This window comes from Heloderma suspectum, chromosome 6, assembly GCF_057233095.1.
Source record: "Heloderma suspectum isolate Gila_16-S chromosome 6, 16-S_ref, whole genome shotgun sequence".
Lineage (NCBI taxonomy): Eukaryota > Metazoa > Chordata > Lepidosauria > Squamata > Helodermatidae > Heloderma > Heloderma suspectum.
This window is the reverse complement of record NC_139463.1, coordinates 21,781,429-21,794,134: the sequence shown is the minus strand read 5'-3', so window position 1 is coordinate 21,794,134 and position 12,706 is coordinate 21,781,429. Positions and strand designations below refer to the sequence as shown.

At 43.2% G+C, this 12,706-nt stretch overlaps 1 protein-coding gene across 1 annotated transcript in view; it reads left to right on the top strand.

The window, feature by feature from the left end:
- The window catches only part of DCPS (decapping enzyme, scavenger), an 84,061-nt gene that overhangs the window by 51,517 nt on the left and 19,838 nt on the right, over nucleotides 1-12,706 (top strand). Inside the window, exon 4 of the mRNA XM_084803741.1 lies at nucleotides 2,298-2,411. Within this exon, the coding sequence (XP_084659867.1) occupies nucleotides 2,298-2,411 (114 nt within the window). The remainder of the gene's footprint in view (nucleotides 1-2,297; nucleotides 2,412-12,706) is intronic.

The following is a 12,706-nucleotide window of genomic DNA, read 5'->3' as shown; positions in this document are numbered from 1 at the left end:
TTCCCAGTCAGGGGGCCACCACAGTGAAGGCCTGTACATGTGTAATGCTCTTCTACTAGAGATGGGATATGGAGAAGGGCCTCTGCTGATGATCTTAATGCCTGGGCAGGCTGATACGGGAGGTGGCATGCCTTCAGATATTTGGGCCCAAGCCCTTTTCATTCCCTTATTGATTTTAGCAGATGAGACAGAGGAAAAACTGCATCTTTCATTGAAGGTGAACCTTCTGAGCTACACACTGTTCTTGTCCAGACCAAACTAAATCACAATTACTTTGAGATGCGACTGTCATAACAGAACAGCGGAGCTTCACCAGAGGCAGGCCTGTAGCCAGCCTAAATATTTGGGGAGGGAAGAATGCCAAAAAAGTAGGGGAGCAGCTATCTGGTTCGCAGACCTTTCAAAGACAAAATTGTAAAGTGTTTTTAATTACTGTAAAAAAATAGAGGACAGAGAACATTTAGGGGGGCAGACCCCCCCCCAGTCCACCTTTGGCTATAGGCCTGACCAGAGGCCCACACAATGCAGCCATGAACTCTGTGTCCATTACAACATAGCTAAATGTGGTTCCTTTGTTGTGATGTGTGTGTAGTAATTTACAGCTGCAAAAGCTGGCACTTCTTTTCCTTTTCTTTTTTTGTGCATCTGGTGCAGCCTGCTAAGAACTCCAAATGTGCCCATAGACCTTGTTTTCTTCTCTTAAAAAAATAATAATCTGCCACCAACATAAACAGTCCCTACCAATAATACACAGCAGGCATCACTAGGTTACAATAAAGGCTGGCAACTGCTCTTGGACACAACATTAGCCTGCACAGACGCTGGACTTGCATAACCATCTGAAGTCATGGGAGGGAGCAGCCTCTTTCTGTGTTTTTCATTAGTGGGCATGTGTAGAAATATTTCACACACTCAAATGCTAGAGGCAGAAGTCATTTGTGGGAGAGTTACTGTAAACTGAAAAAGCAAAATGTAGCAAGAGATTTCAAATAGCCAAGATTAACAGCTTTTGGCATTTCCCTCTGTGCCATTCGATTTTAGACCCACCCCACTGAAGGGCTCGGAACATCAGGTGCTGTCTCTGAGAAGGCCAGAATCCAGGTCCCTAGAACTTTAAAGTACTGACGTAATGATAAACTGTGATTGTGGTTGAGGTGGTAGTGATTTATTATTTATACAGTGCCATCAGTGTGCATAGCACCTATAGAATATAAGAGGGTAGGCCCCAAGGAGCTTACAATCTAAATCTCAACAGAGGGTGAACAGCAAGGAAAGGGAAGTAGAGGGAGGGAAGCAATACGCAGTTGTTTTCCTTATACACGCTTAAGCTGAATCGAAAACTGCCCGAAGGATAGCTGTGTTTTGATGCACAGATTAGCCAAGGAAGTGAGAATTAGGTTGTTTTGCTTAAAAATGCTGACTGAATTCCATCCTCCCACATTCCTAGCCATACCCAGAGATGTGGCAGTATTATCACCTCCATCTGAGGCTGATAAAAGCAAGGCTCATCCTGAGCGATGAATCATGCAGAGAAGCACAGAACTCTTCTGTGGGTTCTCAGGAGCCCTTAATTCAAATGTACTAGTAAGCCTGGCATGTGATTTGACCGTCAAGGGGCCTAACAGTCCCTTTTGGTTACCACTGACCTGCTGTGTTGGTTTCTGCACCAGGAAGGGAAGAGAGGACACTCTCTACATAAAGGCCTTGCCATCTATTTTATTTCACAAATTACCTCTTATTCCACCCCCACCCCACACACACACGGGGTATATTTAAGCAGTTCTCCGTCAGCAAAATCAATGTCAAGGGAAATTCTTTCCCTTAAAATTCTCTTACGCAATTGTTCTGTAGTTGTTCTCCAGAAGTGTTGCAATTGTTCTTCAGAAACTGTCCAAGAATCTACTAAATGGAGTGTTCTGCTTTCAGAAGTGGCAGATACATAATACTTTTTTAAAAAGGCAAATATGCCCCCCTAATTCATCTGGCAGTGGTGTACATAAGAGAACAACTTCCTCTTTCCCCTTAGAGATCGAGGCAGGCCCTGACACAAGATGTTTGATTGTTTTATGGATAAATAATTACAAACCTTACTGTATTAGCTATGAAAGCATTTAGCTCTTTCAATGAGTCCAAATGCAGTTTTTATATGCCAAGACTTGCAATGACGTTTCCCTGGGCAGATAGCAAAACAAAATAAAATCTGCCTGGGTTAGAGAGATGCATTATTTGATGTTGATGAATATTAGTTTTTTGTTGATTGTTGTTCTTTTAAAAAGTAATTAATGTATCTCTTTTAGTGGGTATACAACATCCTGGAGAAGAAGGCAGAGGCTGATCGAATAATGTATGAAAACCCAGACCCTGCTAATGGTTTTGTTCTCATTCCAGACTTTAAATGGAACCAAAAACAGGTCAGTTAAGGTTCTCCTTCGTTCTTTGAAGGCATGGTTGTGATTTTTAAAGTAATTGTGAAAAGGACCGTATTCTAGCACAGAACAGACCTTAGCACAGCCTTCCCCGACCTGGTACCTTCTAGATGTCTGGGGAGTACGACTCCCATAGTCCCCAGCCAGCATGATGTGGTAGAATATGGTTACTCCTCCCTTTACAGCATGACCTCAGAAGGGAAGGTTATCTGCACCCTGACATCCTCCTTTGCTTCCTAATAAAGTGCTGGAGTACATTACACAGGTCTTCATATTCTCTCGAACACCTCCCTTCATGCACAGTTCCCTATGCTCTGAAAGTCCTTATCTACTGAGAACAGTCCTCATCTCCCCGGTAAATCACTGGGAAGATTCATGCTTAACATTAAACCATGGTTTAGCGCAATGTGCACAAGCCAAAGGGACCCCCCCAGCAAAGTCTCAGACTTACATGTTTCCCTCTCCCCCCTCCTCCTGGAGGAATAAATCAGTATTGTCAGGCACGCCCTAGCGGACTCTTTCAGTAGACTCCAATAGCCAACTGAAGACACAGACGAAAGGATTCTTTTCAAGGCTTTAATCCTTTTACAACTTAATGACTCTTTCAGATGCTAAATTACCAGCGACTAAGCAAGGAACAGCAGAGTAGCCTATGCTCCAAGTAGGCAGTTGATCCCCGTTTGAAGGAGAGTCACTTGAAGACCCTGAACTTAAGGGCTAGGGAGAGATCCTCCCTCTCTCCCTTGGGTCCACGGGAGGTGGCCGTTGCTTGCGCACCAAACAGGCGCTACTCCTCCTTTCCGCGCCCTCCATCGCTCGTCGCTCCCTGCGTCTGCGTCGAGCGTCTAGCAAGCCCCGTTCCTACACTTTGTCACTGCTAGGATCACTATCTATCTCAGGAATGCCAGCAGGAGCAATCTCTGCCAGCTGCTGTGCCTGTGAGGGATGAGCTGGCTCCTCTCCCACAGATTGCTGATCCTCCTCAGAATCAGAACTGCTCTGGGGTTCTGTCGGCTCAGTTTCCACCCTGACAAGTATTCAGTTTCCTGTTACCTAGCGTTTGGCTTGTCACTGCATGCAAACCAGAAATTGGGGGTTAAAATAAACTTTAATCAGTTGTCAGATCAGCCAGTTGCAAACCACGGGTTGTGAAGCTGGCTTGATTAACAAACTGGACTTGGCTTTAAACCACAATTCCTGGTTCACATGTAACAACATGCCAGGAATTGGCTAAAGCAAAACAGAATCCTGGTTTATTCCTCCTCCTGGCCAATTGGAAGGAGGGAAGGGGAGGGGGGAGCACTTGAGCCCAGCAGTTAGTGCAGGCTACTTTCTAGTCATAGATGTTCAGCGTTACGTGCCGACAGAGTCGATGGCCTGGTTTGCACATAACGACAACCCAGAGTACTGGTTAAGTATGGGTTTTTGTTGAATCGTGGGTAGTTGTTGAATCATGGGTCCTTGTTATATGTGAAACCTGCACTATAGTTTAATTATGGGTTGTTAACCTTGAACAACCCAGAGTTCACAACCCATGGGTTCTCTTCCTGGGTTGTTTATGGTTAACGCAAAGTAAGCTTTGCGCAGAGCTTACTGTTAAACACACTGCTGGGAGTATGGATCATTTTTAACTCTCAATAATGTATTATAGAACCAATATAGCATGTTCTTTTCCCCCTAGAACAGTTACCCCTGCCGCCTCCATTTAGTTCTTTTACTCAAAACGACTTCTTTGCTTTTTCACTTGGTGCAACAGAGGCTGTTACAGATGTAAATGAATACAGGATATAGTAGGCAGAGAAAAGCTTTCAACCCTGGGTAATAGGATGTGTGTGGGGTGTTTGTGTCAGGCAGGAGTCCTTGGTGGTGATGACTAACCACGAAAGAGATCTTCAGGTTGTGGGGTACAACTCGATGAAAATGTCAACCCAGTGTGCTGCTGCTGTGAAAAAGGCAAACTCCATGTTAGTCATAATTAGGAAAGGATGTGAAAAAAAACCCTGCCAAGGTCATACTCCCCTAATACAAATCTATGGTGCGGCCCCATTTGGAATACTGTATACAGTTTTGGTCACCACATCTAAAAAGGGATATTGTAGAGCTGAAAAAGGGCAGAAAAGGGCAACTTAAATGATCAAAGGGCTGGAGCAACTGCCCTATGAGGAAAGGTTACAATATCTGGGACTGTTTAGCTTAGAGAAAAGGGATGTGAGGGAAGCATGATAGAGCTGTACAAAATTATGCATGGTGTGGAGAAAGTGGATAGGGAGACATTTTTCTCCCTCTCTCATAATACTAGAACCCAAGGTCATCCCATGAAGTTGATTAGTGGGAGATTCATGACAAATAAAAGGAAGTCCTTATTCACATAGCACATGGTTACACTATGGAATTCGCTACCACAAGATGTAGTGATAGCCACCAACTTGGGTGACTTTAATAGGGGGTTAGACAAATTTATGGAGGAGAAGGCTATCAGTGACTACTAGTTCTGATGGCTGTATGCTACCTCCAGTATCAAAGCCAGTGAGCCTATGTGCACCAGTTGCTGGGGAACATGGGCGGGAGGGTGCTGTTGCACTCATATCCTGCTTGTGGCTTTCCTGTGAGCAACTGATTGGCCACTGTGTGAACAGAATGCTGGACTAGATAGACCTTGGTGTGATCCAGGACAGCTCTTCTTATGTTCTTAAGTTCTTGTGGTTATGAGAACAGGAATCCTAGAGGTACAAGAGTCTCCCTAGTTCAACTGGGAAATGTTGGAGGACACGTAGTTTTGCATTCATCTTGCTTGCCTCACCCTTCAGTCTGTTCAGGACATGCCCATCTGTACTGGCTTCAAGATATTGTCTTCCCTTCACCAGCTGTTTCACAATACTACTATGTCATCAGTAAAATGAGACATCAGAAAATGCCTTTTACTATAAGAACTGCTTTTACTATAAAAGCTTATTCAAATCGTACAGCTTCCATTACCAGATATACTACAATTTCTTTTTGTGATGTCACTTGAGATGGGAAGGCTGGGGGGCGGGGGAGAAAAATGAGTGAGGGGGTTCTCCTCCATTTGTTTTCCTGAGGAGTTTTTTTCCGCAAGTGAAAACCTAGAAATTTGGGGGAACACTGGGGGAAAAAACCCTCAGATGAAATATTTTCTCTTTTGGAATGAGTGAAATGTTTTAAGGGGAAGTTTTGCTCACTCAAAATGTATAGTATGATTTTTTTGTGTGTAAGACATTCTACAGTGTAAGATAATGTTAATTGCTGTATACACTGTAGACGTATTCAACACTCAAATCTGAGATGCATTTCTGCCATCTTTATAAGACAGGGCCCTTTGTTGCTTGTGAATTTCAGTTTGCCTTCTTCTGGTAACATTTTGCATCTAGCTTGGAGACATTAAAAGCAAGTATCTTGCTGTCCATTTGCTTGTAAGTCCCAACTGAACTCAATGTGGGTTACTTCTGAATAGACAGGTACAGGATTCCACTGTAAGGCATTTCTACTTTTGAAGGTACATTCCCAGGCATGCTTGCCTGTGAGTAAGCTCCACTAAATAGGGTGGGTCTTACTTCTGAGCAAACAATCTATACATTTCATAAATATGCCAATTAAGACAATTTTATATGCCAACAAAGTTATAAATTATACATTTTACATTAAAGCAGTAAAATAAGTGTAGATTTGATTAGAAAGTAAGCATTGCATGTATTCCATTCTCCCCACCTGCCCACCCCCCAAAAATCCATCTCCCCCCCTAATACGGGGGGGGGCATGTTTCCCCCATGGCTTCAAAATGTCCACAGATTTTACATCTTTAGGTGTCACATATGTGATCTCCAACGTGTGATGAAAGCTTATTTATTCATTTATTTCTGTACTGGCCAATAGCCGAAGCTCTCTGGGCGGTTCACAAAAATTAAAACCACAAAGTACAGCATAAAACAATATAAAACATGAAAGCTTAAAACCACAAGCTTTGGAGGTGAACATCGGTAGATAACTCAGTTTAAGCTCCCTGCAGTCAGAACAACGATGTGGGCTAGAAGCTTGATATTTGAGGTTCTTATGATTCTGACAAATCTAACAAAAATGGTTTTATTCATTTTGCACCAACTTATGTTTGGTTTTTATAATACCTCATTTTCACAATCTGCACATTTGAGCATTAATTGACCTGCCAGTAACCATTCTAATTGACCAAATTAGGTCTAATTGACCTAGTCCCAAGAAAGCTTGTCACTTTCTTTAAGGGTTTATATAAAAGGACAAGTGCCTTATAAGCAGTTGCATAACAGGAAACATCAGCTGCCTGTTGTTGTTTTTTAAAAAGGCAAGTGATAAAAATAACTAATAGTAACTGGGCATTGCACTGAACATTTTTTGGTCAGAAAAGGTAAGCAAGATCATCTACCACCTTTGTACTCTGATGGAGCAAGCCATCATAAGCTTGGGTCCTTTATAACCAAGAGATCACCTCCTTACTTTATGTCTCTTCCCCATCATAATTGCTGAGGCTTGCTAAGGGTGTTTTCCTAATAGTGGCCCCCAAGCACTGAATGTGAAAAGTGTGGGCATGCTAAGAATTGTTCTTCGTGGCTTCTCCCCATCTTTCAGTCTCCTCGTCTATCTATATTTTTACAAGCACCTTCTGCTACTTATTGCTGGTTTTGAAAGGCTTCTTTTGTGGGTGGGAAAAGGCATGGGAAGACTTTAGCTGTATATCTGGTCTATGCTTTGAATGTGTATTAATTTTGTCCATTTTATCACGCCTGCTGCTTGCCTGAGCAGAACACAAATCTTAAAGCAAAACCCCTAAATCATTCAGAGGTTAAGAGTGCCTTTTAAATTTCTAGCTGTCGAAATCTAATTTCAACATCAGCAAAGTGGACAAGTTTTACTTCTGTAAACCAAAACACCACATCCACAACATTGCATTAAATAATGGCATTTTTTAGTATGGTGCTGCTGAGATCATACCATTAATTCTTTGTCTGAGTCACTTTCTAGCTGGATGAAGTTCTTTGTTCTCTAGTTTCTGGGATTGTGGCCATGGGGCAAAAAAGTAATCATCTGTGAGGCAATGAAGACATTTAAATCCGGTGCATCCCACCTGTGTGTAAGCTTAAGGGAGGGTGCTGGCCTTCTTTCAAAGCTACACTCTTAAAGTGCAATCCTATGCATGTTTAGACAGAAAAAAAACCCTACAACTCCCAGCATTCGCCATCCAGTATGGCCTAGCCACCTGGGGCATGCTGGGAGTCATAAAAAAAATATTTCTGTATAAACATGCATAAGATTGTGCCGTCAGTTTCCAATTTTTAGAAATCCACGTATTTTAATGAAGCCATAGTTAACTGAGATTAACATAATGCTGCTAAATACACTACTACCACCCCTTTTGTTGTCTGCCAGCGGTTGGTTCTGATACTGTTTTTACGTGTATATTTTAATTTATTTAGGGAGCAATCCTATGGCCACTAGACGCGGTCTAGAGGGCCATGGGATATGCTCCTTTCTGGGAACTGACCTCAGAGCCTGTGCTCCAAGGTTGTTTCCTGGAAAACCAGCCTCCCCCCTTGTCCACGCCACCTTGGCGGCAGCGTGGAGGAGCCCCATCCTCCATGCTTGGAAAAAGAGCGTGGAGCGACTGAAAAGGGGCGTTCTTCTGGGGGGCATTCTGGGGTGGGGAGAGTGGAGCTGTGTGTACGACACATCCAGTGTGTCATACGACAGCTTCCTCTCCCTGTTGGGACTCCCACCACTAGACAGCCAAAAACGACTGTCTAGTGAAAAACAGCAAGGCAAGAGAGGAGTGGAGGGAACGATCTTCCCCGTGCCTCTCCTGCCTTGCTTTGGATAGGTGATGGCCTTCGAGTTTGGAGGCGGCCACCTATCTTGATAGGATTGCGCATATATATATATATTTTATTATGTCCCAAATTTTAGAGTTATGATTTTAATGGTGTTTATACGTTGTACTGTTTTAGATCGGTTGTTAGCTGCCCTGGGCTCATATATATATATATGAGCCCAGGGCAGCTAACAACCGATCTAAAACAGTACAACGTATAAACACCATTAAAATCATAACTCTAAAATTTGGGACATAATAAAATACAATGTTCTTGTTTATTCGGTCAGTCGCTTCCGACTCTTCGTGACTTCATGGACCAGCCCACGCCAGAGCTTCCTGTCGGCTATCGCCACCCCCAGCTCCCCCAAGCTCGAGTCCGTCACCTCCAGAATATCATCCATCCATCTTGCCCTTGGTCGGCCCCTCTTCCTTTTGCCTTTCACTTTCCCTAGCATCAGCATCTTCTTCAGGTTATCTTGTCTTCTTATTATGTGGCCAAAGTACTTCAGTTTTGCCTTTCATATCATTCCCTCAAGTGAGCAGTCTGGCTTTCTTTCCTGGAGTATGGACTGGTTTGATCTTCTTGCAATCTAAGGCACTCTCAGAATTTTCCTCCAGCACCACAGTTCAAATGCATCTGTCTTCCTTCGCTCAGCCTTCCTTATGGTCCAGCTCTCGCAGCCATAGGTTACTATGGGGAATACCATTGCTTTAACTATGTGGACCTTTGTTGTCAGTGTGATGTCTCTGCTCTTCACTATTTTATCAAGATTTGTCATTGCTGTCCTCCCAAGAAGTAAACGTCTTCTGATTTCCTGGCTGCAGTCAGCGACTGCAGTAATCTTTGCGCCTAGAAAGACAAAGTCTGTCACTGCCTCCACGTTTTCTCCCTCTATTTGCCAGTTCTCAATCAAGCTGGTTGCCATAATCTTGGTTTTTTTGAGGTTTAACTGCAACCCAGCTTTTGCACTTTCTTCTTTCACCTTCGTCATGAGGTTCCTCAGCTCCTCCTCTCTTTCAGCCATCAAAGTGGTATCATCTGCATATCTGAGATTGTTAATGTTTCTTCGAGCGATTTTAACTCCAGCCTTGGCTTCATCAAGCCCAGCACGTCGCATGATGTGTTCTGCGTACAGGTTGAATAGGTAGGGTGAGAGTATACAACCCTGCCATACTCCTTTCCCAGTCTTAAACCAGTCCGTTGTTCCATGGTCTGTTCTTACCGTTGCTACTTGGTCATTATGCAGATTCCTCAGGAGGCAGACAAGATGACTTGGTATCCCCATCCCACCAAGAACTTGCCACAATTTGTTATGATCCACACAGTCAAAGGCTTTAGAATAGTCAATAAAACAGAAATAGATGTTTTTTCTGAAACTCCCTGGCTTTCTCCATTATCCAGTGGATATTGGCAATTTGGTCTCTAGTTCCTCCGCCTTTTCTAAACCCAGCTTGTACATCTGGCAATTCTCGTTCCATGAATTGCTGGAGTCTACCTTGCAAGATCTTGAGCATTACCTTACTGGCATGTGAAATAAGTGCCACTGTTGGATAGTTTGAACATTCTTTGGTGCTTCCCTTTTTTGGTATGGCGATATAAGTTGATTTTTTCCAATCTGGTGGCCATTCTTGTGTTTTCCAAATTTGCTGGCATATGGCGTGCATCACCTTGACAGCATCATCTTGCAAGATTTTAAACAGTTCAGCTGGGATACCGTCATCTCCTGCTGCCTTGTTATTAGCAATGCTTCTTAAGGCCCATTCAACCTCACTCTTCAGGATGTCTGGCTCTAGCTCACTGACCACACCGTCAAATCTATCGCCGATATTATGATCCTTCCTATACAGATCTTCCGTATATTCTTGCCACCTTTTCTTGATCTCTTCTGCTTCTGTTAGGTCCTTGCCATCTTTGTTTTTGATCATACCCATTTTTACCTGGAATTTACCTCCGATGTTTCTAATTTTCTGGAAGAGGTCTCTTGTCCTTCCTGTTCTATTCTTCCGCTTCCGCGCATTGCTTGTTTAAAAATAATTCCTTCTCTCTTCTGGCTAACCTCTGGAATTGTGCATTGAATTGGGCTTATCTTTTGCTTTCCTTCTTTCTTGGGCTGCTTCCAGTGTCTCAGCAGACAGCCATCTTGCCTCCTTGGCTTTCTTTTTCTTTGGGACTTTTTTGTTGCCGCCTCCTGAACAATGTTGCGAACTTCTGTCCATAGTTCTTCCGGGACCCTATCTACTAAATCTAGTCCTTTAAATCTATTCTTCACCTCCACTGCATATTCATTAGGAATATTAGTGAGCTCATATCTAACTGATCTGTGGGTCTTCCCTATTCTCTTTAGTCTGATTCTAAATTGTGCAATAAGGAGATCGTGATCTGAACTACAATCAGCTCCAGGTCTTGTTTTAGCAACTGCATAGATGTCCGCCACCTTTGGCTACAAAGGATGTAGTCAATCTGATTTCGGTGTCGACCATCTGGTGAAGTCCATGTATAAAGTCGTCTCTTAGGTTGTTGGAAGAGAGTGTTTGTTATGCACAGTGAGTTGTCTTGGCAAAATTCTATCAGCCTATGTCCTGCTTCATTTTGTTCTCCCAGACCATGCTCGCCTGTAATTCCAGGTGTCGTTTGACTACCCACCTTAGCATTCTAGTCTCCTGTAATGAAAATAACATCTTTTTTTGGCGTACTATCCAGTAGGTGCTGCAGATCCTCATAGAACTGATCTACTTTTGCTTCTTCAGCATCTGTGGTTGGGGCATATATTTGGATCACTGTGATGTTAAATGGCTTACCCTGAATTCGAATTGAGATCATTCTGTCATTTTTTGGATTGTATCCAAGCACTGCTTTAGCCACTTTATTATTAATTATGAAGGCTACTCCATTTCGTCTGTGGTCCTCTTGTCCACAGTAGTAGATCTGGTGGTCATTTGATGTGAAGTGGCCCATTCCAGTCCATTTCAGTTCACTGACACCCAACATGTCTATATTTAATCTTGACATCTCCCCAATAACCACATCCAACTTGCCCTGGCTCATAGATCTTACATTCCAGGTTCCTATGGTGTGTTGATCTTTAGAACATCGGTTTCGTCATTCACCACCAGCACCATCGGCTGCTAGCCATCCTTTCAGCTTTGAGCTAGCTGCATCATCACATGTGGGGCTAGTTGAACTTATCCTCTGTTCCTCCCCGGTAGCATTTTGAGCATCTTCCGACCTGGGAGTCCCATCTTCCGATGGTATACCGACATATCTCTGGTTGTACTGATCCATTTAGTTTTCATGGCAAGAATACTGGGGTGGGTTGCCATTTCCTTCCCCAGGGATCGTATTTAGTCTGACCTCTCTGCCATGACCTTCCCATCTTGGGTGTCCCTTCATGGTTGAGCTCATGACGTCATTGAGTTGCTCAAGCTCCAGCACCACGACAAGATAACGATCTCCTTTGCTGAAGATACAATAAAACACCATTAATACAAATAAATACATCTTTAGCTGGCACCTGAATAGCAGCAGTGTTGGGACAGCCGAATCTCTACTGGAAAGGAGTAAATGGATAGTTTTTATTTTGAATTATATATAAGCTGCCTTGCAGTAGAAAGGCAAGATATAAATGTTTTAAATATAATTAAATGATTCCTTCAGTATCTGAAAAAGTTATCAAGGTGATATGCACATTCATTTCAAACATGATTCATTGATAAATATGTTAAAAGGCAGATCATCAATCGACTGAAAATTCTTCAAGTAGTGGGCAGCCTCATTTTATTTTTATCTTTGTTGCGTCTTTACTCTTACACGCAGCTCGTCTCGCAAGACAGTTCTTCTACCAGTAATTCCCACAGAAGCAAAGCTTTTGCAGAAAACGAATTGTGATTTTTGAAAATCCCATGTCATTGCCAAGTTTTAAAAGGGATGCAGCTTAAAAGCTTTTCCACTGCTACAGCACAATTCAAAATGTAGGTGATCACCTTTAAAGCCCTAAATGGCATGGCTCCAGGATACCTGAGGGATTGCCTGCTCCCTTACTAACTTGCACATTCCCTAAGATCAGGTGGAGAGGCCCTTTTCTGTGTCCCACCTAGGGTGGAAGCAGTGCTGGGTCCATGTTTTGAGCTCCAAAACACAAAACCACTCTTGCCTTCCATGGATTGTGCCTCTTTGTGTTAAAAGACCAAATTTTCTGTGTTGGTGGCTGAGTTTCAGAAGGGCAAAGCCAATGCTGGCTCCAGGTTTTGGAGGGCCCTTGGGCAAGACAGCCTCAATGGTCCCCCTCCCTCAGTGAGGCTACCTTCTCGGTGCCATTGTCACCAGCTACTATTGCTCCTCATCCTCTTTTTCATCATTACTACCACTTGCTTGCTCGAGAGGCCGAGAGCCAGTGAGCAAGGAGGCAGTGGCATCTGCTGCTGC